The 17,621-nt window shown below is 41.8% G+C and overlaps 1 protein-coding gene and 1 long non-coding RNA gene across 4 annotated transcripts in view; both read right to left on the bottom strand.

The window, feature by feature from the left end:
• The window catches only part of LOC103278957 (uncharacterized), a 94,360-nt gene extending 92,400 nt beyond the window's left edge, over positions 1–1,960 (bottom strand). The window contains exon 1 of the long non-coding RNA XR_506447.3: positions 1,844–1,960. This is a non-coding gene — a long non-coding RNA (uncharacterized LOC103278957). The remainder of the gene's footprint in view (positions 1–1,843) is intronic.
• A 4,903-nt stretch (positions 1,961–6,863) lies between these two features.
• Positions 6,864–17,621, bottom strand: part of phtf2 (putative homeodomain transcription factor 2) — a 98,062-nt gene continuing 87,304 nt past the window's right edge. For all 3 annotated transcript variants that reach the window (XM_062983542.1, XM_062983540.1, XM_062983541.1), the window contains 2 exons: positions 10,541–10,666; positions 6,864–9,742 (listed from right to left, as the gene is read on the bottom strand). In XM_062983542.1, coding sequence (XP_062839612.1) covers positions 9,722–9,742; positions 10,541–10,666 — 147 coding nt within the window. In that variant the 3' untranslated portion in view covers positions 6,864–9,721. The remainder of the gene's footprint in view (positions 9,743–10,540; positions 10,667–17,621) is intronic.

Raw genomic sequence — 17,621 nt, 5'->3', positions numbered from 1 at the left:
CAGAAAAAGGTAAGAGATTTATGTAATTGACTATCATGCCTCCAGAGCTTTGGGGTTTGGACTGTGATTGTGTTAGAAAAGGCAGCCACCTAATCCTTCATAAATAACTTTCATTAACAGATTAAGCTCATTTGGGAGAGCCATTACAGAAGGACTAACAGACATAAAAGAGGACTTGCTAATACTGAGCAAATACTTTATATTAGATCAAACGAAATGCAACAAAGGAATGGTCCAGCCATTGCTTCATTACAGGCTATAAAAATAAGCACATCCAGTATCAAAATGTATAGGAAATCCACTTAGGGGTATTGGCAGCTCTTTTTTTACACTATTAATACCTCTCACATCTAGAGAAATGAAATTAAATGTTTGTTAGCATTGCCATTAATGGATTTCAATGCCTCGGAATATATTTCTAGTACAACCTGTTGTTGGTGCCCATAGTAAGCAATTATTTATTTATATGCCACTTTGTCTCTCTTAACCAGACAAAAAGCAGTGAACAGTACTAAAAACAATATACAGTAGAGTCTCGCTTATCCAGCCTTCACTCATCCAACGTTCTGTATTATCCAACGCAGTCTGCCTTTTAGTAGTCAATGTTTTTGCAGTTAATGTTTTCAATACATTGCGATGTATCGGTGCTAAATTCATAAATACAGTAAATTACTACATAACGTTACCATGTTTTGAACTACTTTTTCTGTCGATTTGTTGTAAAACATGATGTTTGGGTGCTTAATTTGTAAAATATAACGTAATTTGATGTTTAATAGGCTTTTCCTTAATCCCTTCTTATTATCCAACATTTTTACTTATCCAATGTTCTGCCGGCCTGTTTATGTTGGATAAGTGACATTCTACTGTATAATTAAAACCTAAAGACTATAAACACCAAAACAGAATTAAACCCAGAGACACCAAAAATGAATATGTTGTCAAAGGCTTTCATGGCCAGAATCACTGGGTTGCTATGAGTTTTCCGGGCTGTCTGGCCATGTTCCAGAAGCATTCTCTCCTGACGTTTTGCCCACACCTATAGCAGGCAGCCTCAGAGATTGTGAGGTCTGTTGGAAACTAGACAAGTGAGGTTTATATATCTGTGAAATGGCCACAGTGGGAGAAAGAACTCTTGACTGTTTGAGGCAAGTGTGAATGTTGCAATTGGCCACCTTGATTAGCACTGAATGGCCTTGCAATTTCAAAGCCTGGCTGGGTCCTGCTTAGGGGAATTAAATGAATAGCATTAAATCCCATTTAAAATACAGTAGAGTCTCACTTATCCAACATTCTGGATTATCCAATGCAATTTTGTAGTCAATGTTTCCAATACATCGTGATATTTTGGTGCTAAATTCGTAAATACAGTAATTACTCCATAGCATTACTTCATATTGAACTACTTTTTCTATCAAATTTGTTGTATAACATGATGTTTTGGTGCTTAATTTGTAAAATCATAACCTAATTTGATGTTTAATAGGTTTTTCCTTAATGCCTCCTTATTATCCAACATATTCGCTTATCCAACATTCTGCCGGCCCGTCTATGTTGTATAAGTGAGACTCTACTGTACATACAAACACCACACAACACCCCCTGGCTCAGTTTTTAAAACGTTCTTCTTTAAAAGCTTGACTGTAAAGAAAGGATAGCAGATAGGGGGGCATTCTGGTTTTTCTGGGAAGAACGGACAACCCCCAAGAAGGCCCTGTTCCCACCAACCCAGCTGTCTTAATAGTAGGACTCAAGAGCTGTAAGAGTGGCTATTAAAGCTGAACTGGTTTGTTGATTGCTAACAATAGGCTATGTGGCAAGTAATGAGTTTAAAATTGCTTACCTTAGATGCAACAATAATAAAGAAGCTCACAGGAGGAAGACAAACAGGAAATGAGTTTGAACTGTTAACAATAGATGGCAAAAGGGAAATGTAGATTGGAAATAATCTGCGCTGCAGTGCCATCTTGTGTTGAAAAGACATTATTGCAAGTAAAAATTCCAGTTGCTTTCAAAACAGGTATCAGCTGTCAGGAAATAGTCAGATTAATGCAGACATGTGCTTTTCACCTTAAGAACAGACAAGCATCTCTGAGGATTCCTGGGAAGGAATCCCATGGAGCATTGCAGTACACCAAAATATTGGGAGTTACCCTGGACCGTGCTGACTTAAAAGAAGCACTGCTTGACTATCAAGCAAAAAGTGGGTGCTGGAAATAAGATCATTCGAAAGCTGACAGGCACAACCTGGGGATCACAACCAGACACAGTGAAGACATCTGCCCTTGCACTTTGCTACTCTGCTGCTGAATACGAATGCCCAGTGTGGAATACATCTCACCATGTTAAAACAGTGGATGTGGCTCTTAATGAGACATGCCACATCATCACAGGATGTCTACGCCCCACACCACTGGAGAAATTATACTGTTTAGCTGACATCCGCTGGGAAGTAGCAGCCAACAATTAAAGGACCAAGGCATTGACATCTCTGCCCCACCCCTGTTCGGATAACAGCCAGCATGCCAATGCCTTAAATCGAGAAATAGATTTCTAAGATCTACAGTGATACTTGCAAGAACATCTCAGCAAGCGAGAGTCCAAAAGTGGCAGGCTAAAACCCAGAATCTCAATGGCTGATGCTGGATGTGAGTCTCCCTCCTTGGCACACAGGAGACTGGGTGACTTGGAAGGCGCTGAACTGACTGCGCTCTGGCACCACGAGATGCAGAGCCAACCTTAAGAAATGGGGCCACAAAGTGGAGTCCACAACACGCGAGTGTAGAGAACAGCAAACCACAGACCACCTACTACAATGCAACCTGAGCCCTGCCACATGCACTATGGGGGACCTTCTAACAGCAGCACCTGAGGCACTCCAAGTGGCCAACTACTGGTCAAAGGAAATTAGTATAATGCCAAGTTGTTGTTGTGGTGGTTTTTTTAACTTTGTGTTTTCAAATACATTATAACTTGTACCCTCGGTTCACTTCTGACACAATAAATACACAAATGGTTTATTATGATTATACTGAAAATTGAAGTGATCTAAAGGTAAATAGCTGTCAAAGGAATTAGAAGAGTATCTGTGAATCAACCCATTATAATCAAACTTAGTCATGAATGATCGCCTATGATGACCAATTGAAGCAGCCCAATGCATTGATGAGATAAAGGTGACGAGAAAGGATTTCTCAGCAAATGTGAAAGACATATGTAACACTTTGAAGAAGCTAACCCAAGTGAATCAGGAATTAGAAAATATTGGGAAAAGACTAAAAAATTTGGAGGAGACCACAAAGAAATTATAACACAATACAGAATATAGCCTCCGGTGGCACAGTGTGTTAAAGCGCTGAGCTGCTGAACTTGCAGACCGAAAGATCGCAGGTTCAAATCCCGGGAGCGGAGTGAGCTCCCGCTATTAGCTCCAGCTTCTGCCAAACTAGCAGTTCGAAAACATGCAAATGTGAGTAGATCAATAGTTACCGCTCCGGCGGGAAAGTAACAGCGCTCCATGCAGTCATGCCGGCGACATGACCTTGGAGGTGTCTACGGACAACGCTGGCTCTTCGGCTTAGAAATGGAGATGGGCACCAACCCCCAGAGTTCAACATGACTGGACTTAACGTCAGGGGAAACCTTTACCTTTATCTTACAGAATAATTCTGGACGCAGTGGCACTTTTCAACCTCAAAGAAAGGGAGAAATCCAGTGTTCGCTATTTGTCAAAATAACTGAATGAAGATATTTGTATTGCCATTAATGAAGTTCTCACTGGTTTGGTGTTTTTTTTTAATCCAGATAAAGATTTCAGCAGGGAGATCAATAAGATTTGCAGCTTGTTTTGCCCTCACCTTTCCCATTCCCTTGTCAAGCTCAGTTGAGCATTTTATCATTTGTAACTACAACTGTTTGATTAATAAAAAAGATTTGAAAAAAAAAGATTTGCAGCTTATGTGGCTAGACAGAGAAATTCACCCGAAGACATGGTGGTTAAGTTTTTAGATCTCAGACTTATAATTTGGTTCTACAGCAATATTGTCTGAACAAGTTGATAACTGACAGTCAACAGCTGATTTTGTTTTAAAATATACCTCTTGGACTTTTGAGGAAGAGAAAGGATTATAACTTTTTGATACCGAAATTGAAGGCAAAGAACATCCCATTTAGACAGGAGAAACTTGAAGGAGTCTCTCTAAGGTTCAATCAATAGAGATTCAGATTAAACACAGCACAAAAGGTAAAATAATTTTTGAAGATGTATGGAGAAGCTCGTGGAGAAGAAAAGGCAAGAGATGATGAAGATAAAGGCATAAACCAATTCAAAAGGCAACGAACAGACATTCTACTACTTGGAAAAAATGAAACAGGATGTGATATAACTGTTAGCCCCAGCTTACCTGCCCACCTAGCAGGTTGAAAGCAAAAATGCAAATAGATAAATAGATACCGCTTTTAGCAGGGAAGGATTAAAGGCACCCTTAAGGACATCAATCAGAGGAAAGCTCGGCATGGAAGATGGAGCGACAGCCCCCCCCCCCTACCCATGGCCAGAGTCGAGCACAGCCTCCAAGATGCCAGATGTAAGATCAGGAAAACTGTGTTTACCTCCGTTTGTGTTGTCTGTCCTTGTAAACTGTATAATCTGCATTGAATGTTTGCCATTGTCAGGTCCCTGGCTGCTGGGCACCAATAACCTTACACAGAGGCCAGTCTCTATCTAATATCTTTATTAAGGAAATATATAAAATCAATAAAAACAAGTGAAGAATATAGTTCAGAAGCAGACCTTTCAAATGAGGTCAAATATAGTCCAAAAATGTATTGTCCAATAAATGAAATTAGAGTTCAAAGTTTTAATCCACTTGACCGAAACACACACTTTGCCAAGCAATAGTGTGGGGAAATAACAGAGTCTTAGAGTCCAATGAAGCTTGACAACAAGGCTGGAAATGAACTTGATTCTTGACTAGGTCCGTGACTGGAGACAAGGCAAAACATGAAGCATGAAGTAGGGTCCGTGGTAAAACCGCAAGGCAGGGCAAGGCTTGAAGCTTGATCCGGGAAGCAAGGAACTGGGATACGAAGTCCACACACGATCTCTCTCCTGAAGGTGATCAATTGACTCCGCAAAGAATCCCTCGCGCCAAACACCTATATTGGGTCTCGTTTTCCCGCCAACAGAACTCTTTCCCTAGAGAACGAGAAGCGAAACCCAACTCTGTCCAGATGTGTGACTCCTTAGAATTTCCCAAGGGAAGCAGGCCTAATCAGCTTGATGTTTGGCCGCTATGCGTAAACTCCTCCGTTGGGCTTCTCTGACTCCCCTTTCTCTAGAATAAGATTCCTTCCTGGGAAACGGAGGGGAGTTCTGCCCAAGGCCTGTTTGGCTGAATTCTTGAGGGCAAACATCAACATCCTGCAGGTGAAGGGACTCCGGCTCTTGCTGAACCGGCGAAAACCCCATGTTTTCCTCTTCGTCTGCCACAATAGTACTAGGAACAGGACTACAAGGCCCATGAGTCATCACAGCCATGTATGTTCTGTAAGCTGCTCTGAGTCCCCTTCAGGGTGAGAAAAGAGGGGTATAAGTACTCCTCTCATGCTATTATCATTTTTCTTGCTAAAACCATTACTCTGAATAAATCTTGGAGTTTGGGGGGTTCACTCGTTCTTAACCAGGATCAGTTTGTAAGTTAGATGTTTGTAACTCAGAGACCTCATGTACACAAAAAGGCAATACAGTTGTCCCTCCATTTTCATGGGGGTTACAGGCACAGCTCTATCACAAATCTGAAAAAACTGCCCATTTCCCCAAGGCAGGGCAGAAGGCATTGCTGCTCTAGTCTCTGGGAAGACTACACACCATGATCCCAGGGGAGGAGGAAGAGGAGGACCCAGCCCCATGTGCCACATTCACTCATTCTGCAGATCCTGTTCCTTTTTCTCTTCTTGCATGACATGTCTATTTCTCCCTGGAAAAGATAGAGAGATCCCAGACATAACAGAAACATGCAACAAACAGGAGGAAGAGGAGGAATTGGCCCTATGGATAACCACATCACTTTCCTTGTGGTTCTGGCTCCTTTTCGTGTTCCTGTTTTGTGTTTTTGTCCCTCCTGGTACTTGGTTATTGGATCTTTATGAATTGTACGAATCTTATGCCAAGCATCATTAAGATCAAGCTCATCAAATAATTTTTGTATAAGATGTACTGTGTACCTATGGCTTGAATCCAAACCATAGGCTACCAAATTGAGATCACCTCCAATAATCATTTTTCATTCACTATGGGCTTCTAGTTGAAGGACTATGTTCTGGAGAAACAAACTTTGCTGAAGGTTAGGACAAAAGGACTCTGTAGTTCTCACAGTACCTTTGATAAAATATGCCTGCCCTTAGGGTCAATCAATATTTCAATGTGCCTGCTCTATACAGAGTACTATCTCTTCATCCCAATGCTACAATACTAGGATGGATATTTATATTCAGAAATCTCACTGTGTTCACACAGGTTACTCTCAGCTAAGCACCCAAAGAACTGCAACCTTAAAGGCTAGTATAACATTGGAAAGTTATTGATAATTTTTATTCCCTGTATTTCTAATTAGAAATATTGAAGTGGGCTGCACAATTTAAACTTCAAATTAATCATACTGCCTCATGCCAAAACTAGACCCTAATATACGAGCTCTGTGAAGCTTTACTTCATAAAAATGTGTATTACATTAATTTCATTATTGCTTCCTCTAAGGTTTTGGGAAGTGAATTATAGTCCTTAGTATTCAGCTTTCTTGAAAGCCACTGCTGATTGTTGATTTGTTAAAGTTTTTTAAAAAACACAAAGACACACATACAGCTGAATGCATGTTTTTATACCACCATCCACAGAATGTTTTATTCCAAGCTTGATCACGCTGTCTGTTACAAACATGTCAAAAACAGTTAACAAGATTTGCCACGTTTCTGCTTACCTCTATTTTGTCAAAGTGATGTAAAATATACTTCGTATTTTACATGTATGATTGATATATAAAACAGCAACCGTTTAAATATATCTGTCTTGGTTGTGAGGTACATTACATATTTGTTAGCCCTCAGTTTTAGGTTTTCCCCATGCTGCATGAAATAGTGCAACATTCCAGCATATTGCTAGTTGCTGAGGTATTATACCATTATGATCAAACATCTTCCTTGAACACAAACTGCTACCTCTTGCAAGACCACAGTCAACATTTGAGTGTCTAAAAGCCATTTTTCTGAGAACAGCCGTTTGCCCTTTTTTTTAAAAAAGAAGCAAACTGTGAAAATGTAGGGCTTTTTTTTTACCTCTACACAAACCACACTGTACTTTTTTACACTTAAAATATATTTTGTGCAAAATTTAGTTGTGTGTATGTCTGTACCATCATATGAGAAAATATATAAAATAGATCTAATTCCTAAACACAACTCCAACATCAGACAACATAGAGGAAGAAGAACAGATCCAAAGTTTTTTTACGTGATAAAATAGACATCGCATGTTCTTAAAGCTCCAATAATACATTCCTTGGGGGGAAACAACAACAGAAAGCACTTTGGTCATTATTAAACATTAGTACAGCAACAAATAAAATACAAAATGTCTGTGTTGCTTTATATATAAAAATGTCTTATACCACATAAGTTAATGATCTAATAATTCTGAAAGAAGGGGATTAAAGCTGGAGATTTGTTTTCCCTCTTTTTACTTCGTTTTATATCAGCTACCTTATTTTTTATTTATGATCCAAAATAAATGATACTTGCAAATTGTAAACACAATGCACATATTCTCAACTACAGGATATGCTAGATGTGCTCAACATTACACTGTTATCTCTTTTAATAAAATTCCTTATTAAGTTTCACAGTGTAACCCAAACTGAGGATCCCAATAATTTCTTCAGCCTTGCCATACTAAAAAAAAAAAAAAACTCTCCAAGCAATGAATCAATGTATCACCTAAAACCAAGAACCTAGTTATTTCTGTGCAGATGTGTGTAAATCTAACTCAATGCATATACAGAGAATATGAACTACTCCATTCACTTAGTGAGAAGCAGCTTGGTGTATACATATTCTTGTGCGTGTGAATTTGACCACTCCACTGAAGTGAACAGGAAAATCCCAGAGATCTTGGAGGCACAAAGCAAGTATTTTGTGTGCATTTGACATTTCACAACACATCACTGATCTAAAGTATCTCTGTTATAGGCATCAAATTGATCATTCCACTACATTAATTTCAATAGAACTTATTTCCAGGTGCACAGGATGGCAATCTCAAAATTTTAAAAATGCTTATAGATACTGTCAAATATGAAGCCATCATGACTTAGTCATAATCTGGCATTTCATCTGTTTTCTTCTTAGAAAAATTAATGTAGATTCAAACTTGAGTATAGAACACTTAAGTAAATAGGAGTGTGAGACTCTGATCTTATGTGTATTCAATCTGAAATAAACCCAGGATTTTCAACAGGACTGATTTCATAGTCAGTATAAAACGGTAACTTACATGTGTAATTTAATGATGTCTGCATGGGAAGAAGTTCTATTGAAATAATTAGCACTAATTTATAAACAGGGTCAGGACTGTGCTTTAAAAATTAGAATTTCAAAAGGTGTTTCCATAATAATTTGAAATCTAAAATTAGTCGTTCAGTTTAAAATCTATGTGTGGTATAAGTCACATATACTACAGTGAACTATGGGAGAGCAGTATCTTGAGCAAACGTAATGCATCCCTCTTGCAAAAGTAACACTATTGCCCCACAGTCCACCATACTATATTCTATTTAGTATATATAAAGATCATTATTAAAAGTAACAATAAAAGTGCACAAGTTGAGCGGCACAGTCAGTGCTGTGCAAACAGCCCAGTGTTTCAAATAAATAGCACAGCTAATCTTTATCAAAATATCTTACAGTATGGTAACAGTTTACAGTTATTGCTCTAATAAAAATGTTATCAAAGAGCACTTGTTGACCTGCTATGTAATACATTATTGACACTCAATAATACTCAAACTTCATTTCAAAGTATTTTGGATCCTGGAATCAATTCAGTCAAGAACCCCGCCAGCTCTAGCATTTATATTTTTATATATCTATATCTCTCTATATGTATATAAAAACGAAGCTACCTGGCCTACTGCATTGTCATTACAGGAAGTGTCATCTTCTACTGTAACCAACAATATGCTGGTGCTCTAATACTACCCCTGAAAGAATGGTACAAAATAAAATGTCCCAAAACATTTTATAGTACAAGTTCAATAAAGTGACTTCAGCATGACACTGTTGTATTGAGTACTTCTGAAGTACAAAGGCCTAGCTCTAAGGTATCATCTTTCACAATAGATGAAGCATGTTTTAGTAATTTAGTGTGACCAATTACCAGGACCCCAAGTATCTGGATATTCAGTTTGACCCTTTCAATAACCAACACGTATTAATGTTTCAAAATAAAATACACTGTCAGCTAAAATAAAAGTTTACAAAAAGTGAAAAGATAAAATAAATATAAAGATTGCACAAGACAGTCAGATGTAAACACTTCAGCTTTTTTTCCAAATGATATCCTTGAAGAGACTGTAACATCTGAAATACAGAATCAGCAACTGCAGTGAGGCAGCTTAGTTGACCAGTTCTCTTTCCAGAGTATTGATTCTGGTGTCCTTTTCGAGAAGTGTCAGGATTTGATCTTCCAAAGCTGAAAGTGAAGACAGCAGTCAACATGACTTAGGTTCAACAGCAGTTTTACAACTCTATTCGTCTGCTTTCTACATTTCATATTTAGTCTAAATCCCTGAAAAATTATTAATTTATTTAAAGACAGTGGTTTCAAATTAACAGCCCTTTGAACTTCAAATCCGATACTTATATCAAATAATGAAGAACTGCTTTTAGATGTATTTAATTAATTTATATACCGCTCTTTCCCCCAGGGGGACCCAGAGCGGTCTTACATAATGGCAGAATTAAATGCCACATATAATACAAATTCTACTTAGATTCTTAACTGTAATTTTATATTTTAGAATACAGGTTGAATCCTTTATTCAAAATATTCAGGACAAGAAGTGTTTTGTATTTCAGATTTTGGGAGATTTTGGAATACTTGGAAACATAAAAATAGATAGATATACATACACGTGTGCGCACACAGGCATTCCAAAATATAAGACAGAGATGGGTAGATAGATCTTGGGGACTGGACCAAGTCTAAATATAAAACTCATTTATGTTTCCCATACACCTTACACACATAGCCTGGAGGGTAAATTTAGACATCACATTTTAAATAATTTTGTTCATGAAACAAGGTTTGTGTATATTGAACTATCAAAAAGCAAATGTGTCACTATCCCAGTCATCTGTGTGAACAATTTTGAAGTATTTTGGATTTTGAAATTCTGGGTAAGGAATGCTCAACCTGTACCAAAAAGCAAAAAAAACAAAAACAAAAAGACTTCAGGAGATAGACTTTGATTTTGTTTTATGCATTTACCTTTAGATTGAAACCAAGCAAGTCACTGATAACACCAGAAACTGCAGACAGAATGACAACTTGAGTGATGTTATAAAGTAGAGGATTCATTGTCAATCCATATAACCTGAAGGGACTGTCCAGTTCCTAGGAAAGAGAAATTGTTATATAAATAGAAGCCTGTGAAATGTCACATAACTTGAAGCACATTCAAATCTCTGGAGAACAATATTGGTATTTCCCAGAATTGACGCTTTAGGACAGGGTCCTCAAACTATGACCCACGGGTGACATGCGGTCCGCCGAAAACATTTATCTGGCCCGCCAGGTGTTTTTTGCTGCCGCTGTCTGTCCTACTTAGCAGCCGACTCACTGGGGGGTGGGGGACAGGTAGCCAAGAGGAGGAAGGCTGCTGCTGCTGCTGCTTCCGTGGTGCTGTTTCTGCTGGCTCTTGGCAGAGGGCAGGCAGGAGACAGACTTTAGGAGCCCGTCTGCCATTCTCCTGCTTTTTCTCTCCTTCCTTCCTCTTCTTCCGAAGTAGTGGGCAGGGGAAGGACTTTAGGAGCTCACCCGCTGTCCTTCTTCTCTTCCTCTCCTTTCTTCTTTTCTTTCAAAGCAGCACTGTCACCATTGCTTTGGATGAGGAGGAAGGAGAGGAAGAAGACGACGCTCAGTCTACAGCTGCGCTTGGGAAGAGAAGAAAGGAGTGGAAAAAGAGGAGAACGGCGAGCGGGTTCCTAACGTCCCTCCCCCGCCCGCTACTTTGGAAGAAGAGGAAGGAAGAGAGGAAAAGGAGGAGATTAGCGAGCAGGCTCCTAAAGTCCCTCCTCTGCCCACTACTTCAGTCATCGAAACAAACAAAACAAACACTGGCTTTCATGGCCAGAATCACTGAGTTGCTGTGAGATTTCCGAGCTATCTGCCCATGTTTCAGAAGCTTTCTCTCCTGACATTTCACCCATATCAATGACAGGCATCCTCAGAGGCTGTGAGTTCTGTTGGAAACTAGGCAAGGAAGGTTTATATATCTGTGGAAAGCCCAGGGTGGGAGAAAAAACTCTTCTCTGTTAGAGGCCAGTGTGAATGTTGCAATTAATCACCTTGTTTAATATTGAAAAGCCTTGTCGCTTCAAGGCCTGGCTGCTTCCTGCCTGGGGGATCAAATATAGAACCGGACACTGACCATCTTAATAGCCAAAAGCGGGCTCATAAGATATGTGCAATGAACATAGGAATTTTTAAACTATAGTCCGGCCCTCCAACGTTCTGGGGGATAGTGAACTGGCCCCGTTAAAAAAGTTTGAGGATCTCTGCTTTAGGAAAAGGGATCCTCCTCTGAAGAAATTTCCCTCCTTTGTGACTGCTGCATCTATAATAAAAATAATGCTGTGGTGGTAATGGAGTTCTGTGCAGCTCCTCAAAGAAGAGAAAATATTCTCCACTGTTTCCAACTCAAAACTTCATATGTTCAAGGAGCTGACATTTATAGACAGGATGGGGACATGAAGAGAGTGCATTTTTCAAAAAAAAAGTTGTGAAATACTTAAGACAGGAACCTCAAAACAGCCTCAAAAGACATTCAGTGGTGTTAAGTATGTTGACTAACTGAACTAGATGTGGAGGAACCTGACAATGAATTGTCTAGTTCAGTGGTTCTCAACCTGTGAGACCCCATATGTTTTGGCCTTCAACTCCCAGAAATCCTAACAACTGGTAAACTGGCTGGGATTTCTGGGAATTATTGGCCAAAACACCTGGGGACCCACAGGTTGAGAACCACTGGTCTAGTTGAAGAAAGAAGGAAGAAAATATTAAAAGGCTAGACTTTATTATTTGGACATGTGTGGGTGTGGGTGATAGCTGGGTGGATGGCTGAAAGATAGATACAGAAATAGAGATATTTGTTTACCTGGAGATTCCTTAGGCTAGTAATGAAACAGTCAGCCCTCCATAGCCATTCTGAACCCATGAAACCAACCATCCAGAACATTTCTCCCTCCCACCCAAAAAAATAGGACTTGAGCATTCATGCCTTTTGGTATTCACAATGGTAGGTGTCCTGCATTTAAGTGGCCATTGTATAGTGAAACTATTCCATATTTTGTCTTTTTAACTTTTTTGCAGTGATGAAAAAAGGGAGAGTTACAAATGGAAGACTGCATCATCTAAAGCTCCCTCCTCCACCAGTTCAATGAGAGATGCAGTGCAAATGATCAAAACTGCAGCTGACCTTTTACTGAAAGCCAATGTTTAAGGGAAAAAGAACAGAGATATTAACAGAGAAGTTGAACATTTTAGTATAGCTTGAACTTTACATTGTGTGCCTACATAATCTCACCCATTTCATAATGCTGAAAACCCAAAGACTGAGAGAAGTTGTGTGGTGGTATTGTATTAAATCGTCCTTGCACGTAAATAATGAAATGCAGGAATGAATGTAGAGGATGAGTGTGGGTGCATTCTATTTCGCCTGTGTTCATATAGTTATTGATGATGTAATATTTACTTTGAAAAGTTACAACCCCAATTTTTTTATTTACTTCACGGATATGCAAAAATAGGACACTCCCTTTAGGGAGGCAATGAGAACAGAATTTACTTGATATTTCCTTAAACTGCCTTTTTTGTTTTTAATGATTGCTAACACATTTTAAATTGTAACATCTGGTATTGCTTGGGTCAGAAACGGCAGAATATACATTTTTAAATCAATAATTTGAATTACCTGAATACAAATTGCAAATTAATTAGCTGGAGAAGGCAGGCAGCACAAAAAAAAAGCATTAAGATTTATTTTACGGTGTGTGTGTGTGTGTGTGTGTGTATATGAATGAGAAGGCACACACACACACACACACACACACACACACACACACATGGAGCCCCCTGTGGCACTGCTGAGCTTGCTGTCCGAAAGATAGGCAGTTCGAATCTGGGGAGTGGGGTGCGCTCCTGCTGTTTGCCCATGATTCTGCCAACCTAGCAAGTTCGAAAACACACAAATGTGAGTAGATCAATAGGTACCGCTCCGGCAGGAAGGTAACAGCACTCCATGCAGTCATGCCGGCCACATGATCTTGGAGGTGTCTACAGACAATGCCGGCTCTTCAGCTTAGAAATGGAGATGAGCACCAACCCACAGAGTCAGACATGACAAGACTTAATGTCATGGGGAATTCTTTACCTTTACATATATATGTGTGTGTGTGTGTGTGTGTGTGCACGTGCCTTCAAATCGCTTGTCAATTTTTGGCAGCCCCATGAATTTCCTAGAGTTTGCTTAGGTAAGGAATACTCAGAGGTGGTTTGGCCAATACCTTTCTCTGAAATATAGTCTATAACACCTAAGATTCTTTGGTAGTCTCACATCCAAATATTTACCAGGGCTGAGCTGACCCTACTTAACATCTTAACACCCTACTTAGGATTAACAAGCTGAAGCTAAATCCAGACAAGACAGAGATCCTCCTGGTCAGTCAGGAGGCCAATCAGGATATAGCATGGCAACCTGGGCTTGACGGGGTTATACTCCTCCTGAGGACACAAGTCCACAGTATAGGGGTCCTCCTGGATTCAGCACTGACGGTTGATGTTCAGGTGTTGGTGGTGGTGGGGAGGCCTTTCGCATAGTTAAAACTTGTCTGCCAGCTGCGACCATGCCTCGAGAAGCCTGACTTAACCACAATGGTCCATACATTAGTTACATCCAGATTGGATTACTGTAATGCATTCTATGTGGGGCTGCCCTTGAAGACAGCCCAGAAATTGTAACTGGTACAAAGATTGGCAGCCAGGTTACTAAATGGAGCTAATTATAGGAAGCGCACAACTCCTCCATTAAAGCAGCTCCACTGGCTGCCAATAAGTTTCCGGTCCCAATTCAAAGTGCAGGTTATGACCTATAAAGCCTTAAACGGTTTGGGTCCTGCTTATCTTCGAGACCGCATCTCCCCCTATGAACAGACGCAGGCTCTAAGATCTGCCGGGGAGGCCCTCCTCTCGCTTCTGCCATCATCACAAGCACGGTTGGTGGGGACGAGAGAGAGGGCCTTCTCAGTGGTGGCCCCCTGGCTTTGTAACAGGAAATCCACGGGAAATCAGACAATCCGTAACATTGTCCACCTTTTATAGGGATCAGCTTCCTTTTGACAATGCCTAGTCCCTTGTCACAAATGCCCAGTCCATAGGTTCCACAGAATATGGACAGGTTGCTTACCTGTAACCGTGTTTCTTCGAGTGTACTCTGTGAATTCACACTAATGGAGAGACTGCACCTGCGCAGGCTCCAACGGATACTCTTCCAAGCTAAAGTTTGAAATTTGGCAGTAACCCCGCCCCTCTCCCCAGAGGGTATAAGAGGCGCCCTCCGCGCTCACTCCCCAGTTCCTACGCCGCAAAGGCGACGAGAAAGGGAGAGGTTTGCACGTGGGGAAGGAAGGGCGGGATTGTGTGAATTCACAGAGTACACTCGAAGAAACACGGTTACAGGTAAGCAACCTGTCCTTTTTCTTCGTGTACTTTGTGAATGCACACTAATGGAGACTAGCAAGCTGAGGTATAGGCAGGTGGGACATAGCAAACCCGACAACGAGTTGAGTGTCCAAACAACACCTTTATTTAAGCACAAGGTGCAAAGGCAAGTGCAATGGTAAAAAACGCAACAACATACAGTGCAGAACAGATCCTAGCCATTAGGATTCAGAAAGTAAGGCAATCACAACATTGCATGTGAGCAATAGTCAGTAGGAATGACAGAGGTAAGTATAATCAGTTTCCCTGAACGCAGGTACTGGGAGGTAGAAGTATCGAGGGGAAAAAACCCAGTGTAATGGGTAAGTATAGTACACAAGCACTAGACTGAAAAACAATCAACATATCATGTCAATACACCTTGAGTGACATAAATGAACTTGGAAAGAAAGCATCAAAACTGGCTTTGAGTAAAGCAAGGAACGTTAGGAAAGGCAGGAGGAAAGGATGGACCTGGCGAAGGCCGAGTCCCTGAGGTTCTTTGAGTCCATCCTGTAGTGTGAAACAAAGGTGGATGGGGTAGACCAGATAGCCGCTCGACAGATGGAGTCGAGAGGGATGCCCCGCAGGAAGGCAGTAGAAGTAGAAAGACCCCTCGTCAATCTAGGGCGGATCGACGGGGAGGCGGGCGTTTAGCCAGCTGGTAGGCCAGTTCAATAGCCTGAGCAATCCAGTGTGAAAGTCTTTGAGAAGAAAGTGGTTCGCCCAGCTTATGGGTAGCATAAGTCACAAAAAGTCTAGGTGACTTACGTATGTCTTTAGTTCTTTCTCTGTAGAAGAGGAGAGCTCTTCTGACATCCAGGAGATGAAGCTTCCGTTCCAAGGCAGAAGAAGGGTTAGGAAAGAAAGCAGGAAGTATTATATCCTGGTTAAGGTGGAAGGTGGAGACCACCTTAGGTAGGAAGGTGATGTCCGGGCGAAGAACGGCCCTGTCGTGGTGGAAACGGAGGTAGGGCTCGTCCACCCGAAGGGCAGCCAACTCCAACGGTCTGCGCGCGGAGGTGATGGCAACTAGAAAGGCAGTCTTCCAGGAGAGAAGGTGAAGGTCAGCAGAGGCCATGGGTTCAAAGGGAGCTGAAGCCAGTTGAGAAAGGACGAGTTCAAGGCTCCACCCAGGGGTCGGAGGCTGAACTGGAGGTCGGAGATTGTTGTAACCACGAAGAAAGGTCTTAATGAGGTTGTTAGAGAAAAGAGAAGGTTGTCCTTGACGTTGGAAATGCCAGGAGAGAGCAGCGAGATAGGATTTCATCGAGGCCAGAGAGAGTTGACGATCTGCAAGAGAAAGTAGGAAGTCCAGAACTAGCGGGATCGAAGTGGAGGAGGGATCGACGTCTCGGTCCCGAAGGAAAGTTTGAAACTTAGCAAGTTTGTAGGCGTAGGCCCTTGACGTAGCCGGCTTATGAGCAGCACGAAGGATCGCCTGCAGGTCCGGGTGGAGAGAATTTATGGAAGGATCCTCCAAGCCGTTAGGTGTAGGGACGAACGTCGGGGTGGAGCACCTGTCCCCTCTGCGAAGATAGAAGATGAGGGAGAGTTGGGAGAGTGTGAGGAGACCCCGCGCACATCCGGAGTAGAGTTGGGTACCACGGTTGGCGTGGCCATGCAGGGGCAATTAGGATGGCCGATGTCGGTGTTAGATAGAGTCTCTCTATCACCCTCGAAATCAGAGGGAAGGGAGGAAAGAGGTAGACAGGTTCGAGAGTCCAGTCAAGAAGAAATGCGCCTCCGAGACAGCCTGGAGCCGAGTTTGGAGGGAGTCTCGCTCCGAAGCGAGGAAGTTGAGCGTTCGAGAGGGAGGCAAAGAGATCTAGGGTTGGCCAACCCCAGTCGTCGAAGACGGATTGCAGGATTTCGGGATCGAGACGCCACTTGTGGGGGGAGGTCGTTGTTCTGCTTAGAGAGTCCGCTAGCGTGTTTTGGGCACCCGGTAGGTGAACCGCCGAGAGGGTTATGTGTCTCGCTATGCACCATAGCCAGATGTCCATTGAGAGAGCCATGAGCTTCCTCGAGCCCGTACCTCCTTGTTTGTTGATGTAGTACATGGCTACTACGTTGTCCGTCTGGATTAGAACAGTCTTGTGGGGAAGAAAGCGAGCAAACGCTCGGAGAGCTTTGAAGATTGATAATAGTTCTAGAAAGTTTATGTGGTGAGACTTCTCCTGGGCGGACCAAAGGTCCCTGACAGTGAGGTTCGACATGTGAGCTCCCCACGCAAAATTGGAGGCGTCGGTCGTGATGGTGACTGACGGAAGTGGGGAATGGAAGGGAAGTCCCACACAAACATTCTCCGGGTCCTGCCACCAATGAAGGGAGAGGCGAACTTGGTCCGGTACCGTGAGAAACATCGAGCTCGGGTGCCGATGGGGTTTGAAAGAGTCTATGAGCCATCTTTGAAGAGGTCTGAGACGCAGCCTGGCGAAAGGGGTGACCATGACCGTGGAAGCCATATGATCCAGGAGGACCTGGACAGAGTGGGCTCGAACCCTGCGGTTGCGGAGGAGGAGAAGAAGGTGTTGCTGAAGGGCTAGGAACCTGTCCTTTGGCAGGGAGGCAGTTTCCGCAAGGGAGTTGA

This window comes from Anolis carolinensis, chromosome 5 (assembly GCF_035594765.1).
Source record: "Anolis carolinensis isolate JA03-04 chromosome 5, rAnoCar3.1.pri, whole genome shotgun sequence".
In the NCBI taxonomy this organism is placed as follows: domain Eukaryota; kingdom Metazoa; phylum Chordata; class Lepidosauria; order Squamata; family Dactyloidae; genus Anolis; species Anolis carolinensis.
The sequence above is the reverse complement of the archived record's forward strand: the minus strand, read 5'-3'. Positions and strand labels throughout refer to the sequence as shown.